This window comes from Miscanthus floridulus, chromosome 2, assembly GCF_019320115.1.
Source record: "Miscanthus floridulus cultivar M001 chromosome 2, ASM1932011v1, whole genome shotgun sequence".
Lineage (NCBI taxonomy): Eukaryota > Viridiplantae > Streptophyta > Magnoliopsida > Poales > Poaceae > Miscanthus > Miscanthus floridulus.
The window spans coordinates 167,321,978-167,324,055 of NC_089581.1; the positions used below are offsets into that span (position 1 = coordinate 167,321,978).

Sequence of the window (2,078 nt, forward strand, 5' to 3'; positions counted from 1 at the left end):
CACAAACATAAAGTATTAAATTAAATGTAGACTAAAAAATAACTAATTATACAGTTTGCGACTAATCTGTGAGATGAATCTTTTAAGCCTAATTAGTCCATGATTTAACAAGGATGTGCTACAGTACACATGTGCTAATAACGGGTTAATTAAGTTTAATAAATTCGTCTCGCGGATTACTGACAGATTCTATAATTTATTTTTTATTAGTATCCGAACACACCACGACGACACCCATATATAACACCCCTTGCCTGGCGATAGACTAGCGCAAGCGATGGTTGCGATAGTATAATCCATTCCACACATGAGAGAGAGAGACGTGGTGGTCAGCGACGGAGCCAGCGGTGGGGTTAGGGAAGGGCTCTAGCCCCCTTACCTATATATTAGATAGAAGAGACTAAGATTAAGATAAGATAAAAAAATCTCCATTCCTCTCCTAATTTTTTTGTTTAGCTTCCTCCTAGTGGCGGTGGCGGTGGCGCTGGTGCGGTGGCTGGTGCCGCTCCAGCAAAAGTTGTTGACGCGTAGTGGTATCGTACGCGGTTCTGTAGGCACGTTTTCGTGGTGCCCGTTTGGACCACTTTTGAATTATCCGGCAATAGACTATTCCTAGCTTTGCGTGTTGGACTGTACCGATTTGAGGCTGTGATTCCGGAGCTCGATTTGGGATTTTTCTTCTTTCTGTTTCGTTTTTCATTTATTCCTCTCAAGTTAAGCGTCGAAAAGTTGCTGCTGGCATAAGTTTCGTATGAATTCAGCCAGTTTTTGCAGGAGAATATACACGCAGAGCAGAACGAAAAGCACAAATTGTTCAATCTCCATCTTCTTTCTATTATCGAATCAAATCTTACAAGAGCAGCGAAACTCTCTCGTAAGAAAAAAAAAAGACAAGAATACATCTCTACAATCCTCTGTCTCCCATTTCCATTTCCATACAAACCAATCCCAGCCTGAGGAAGGCAGTAAACCACCGAATTAAATCACTGCTAATCGATCCACAGGACGCGAAACCCAAATCACAGCGCGATGGTGAGGCGCTCGGCGTCCATGCAGCCGCCGAGCCCGAGCCAGGAGGCCGCCGGCTGCTTCGTCTTCTCCGCCTCCTCCGCGGGGGACGGGCGGGTGTAGGGCGCGCGCTCCACGAGGCGGTCCTTGCGCTTGGCCAGGAACCGCTGCAGCGACGCCTTCCTGGCGATGGGCAGGTCGTCGCGCGGCGCCGGGGCCGGGGCCGCCGCGCGCTCGGCGCCAGCTGCGAGGCGCATGACCTCGGCCGCCTTCTCCGCCGGGAAGTCCTCGAACACGACCACCCTGCCGCCGTAGAAGATGGTGAGGGGCGCTGCCGTGGGGGCGGGCCCGGCCATCTCCTCCCCCTTCGTGGCGGGGGCCGCCGGCTCCTGCTCGGCGCCGACGTCCGCGCCGGGCATGAGGCTCAGCGTCGTGGCCAGGGCGCGCGGGGCAGCGGCAGGGGCCGCGGCGGCCGCCATCTGCTGCTCGGCCTTGACGTACTGGCTCAGCACCCCGCAGGCCAGCGCGAACCTCCGGCTCTTGCCCTCCGCTGCCGCCATGGCCATGTCAATCGAGACGACTGCTGCGCGCTTGCTTGTCCTCTTGCGTTGGCCTCTGTTTGCTCTGTGCTCTTGCTCTTGCTCTTGGTGGTGCTGTGGGAATGGATGGGGGCGCCGGGGGGAGCCTTGTGTTTTATAGGGGATGGGGGGCGGAGGCGGGGCGGGGCAGGGCAATTGACTCGATGGAGTGGAGACGTGGGGAGGCATCGTTTTTTCACTGGCGGGTGGGGGAGACGTGAGGCGCGGTGGTGGCGTGGTGCTGGGCACGAAGAACACGTGATTCTTGTGGGCGACGGCGAGGGAGGCAGAGCAGGTTCGGTGGGGTGGGACGGTCGCTCAGCGCTGTCGGAGGGAGACGCGAGATAAAAGAGAATGGCTGAGAGACGGTCTCAACGACCACGGTCCAAAATATAAGTCTCATTTGTCATTTAGACAGCATTATAGGTAAAGAGTTCAATATTTATTTTTAGTCTTCTCCAACAACAAGATATAACATACAACCATTTTTAC

The 2,078-nt window shown here is 54.2% G+C and overlaps 1 protein-coding gene across 1 annotated transcript; it reads right to left on the reverse strand.

The window, feature by feature from the left end:
* Positions 1–810: 810 nt before the first annotated feature.
* Positions 811–1,681, reverse strand: LOC136540536 (protein TIFY 11b-like). The gene has a single exon (XM_066532542.1). It carries the CDS (start codon positions 1,572–1,574, stop codon positions 1,020–1,022), a length of 555 nt encoding a protein of 184 aa, XP_066388639.1. The 5' UTR covers positions 1,575–1,681; the 3' UTR covers positions 811–1,019.
* Positions 1,682–2,078: the final 397 nt, after the last annotated feature.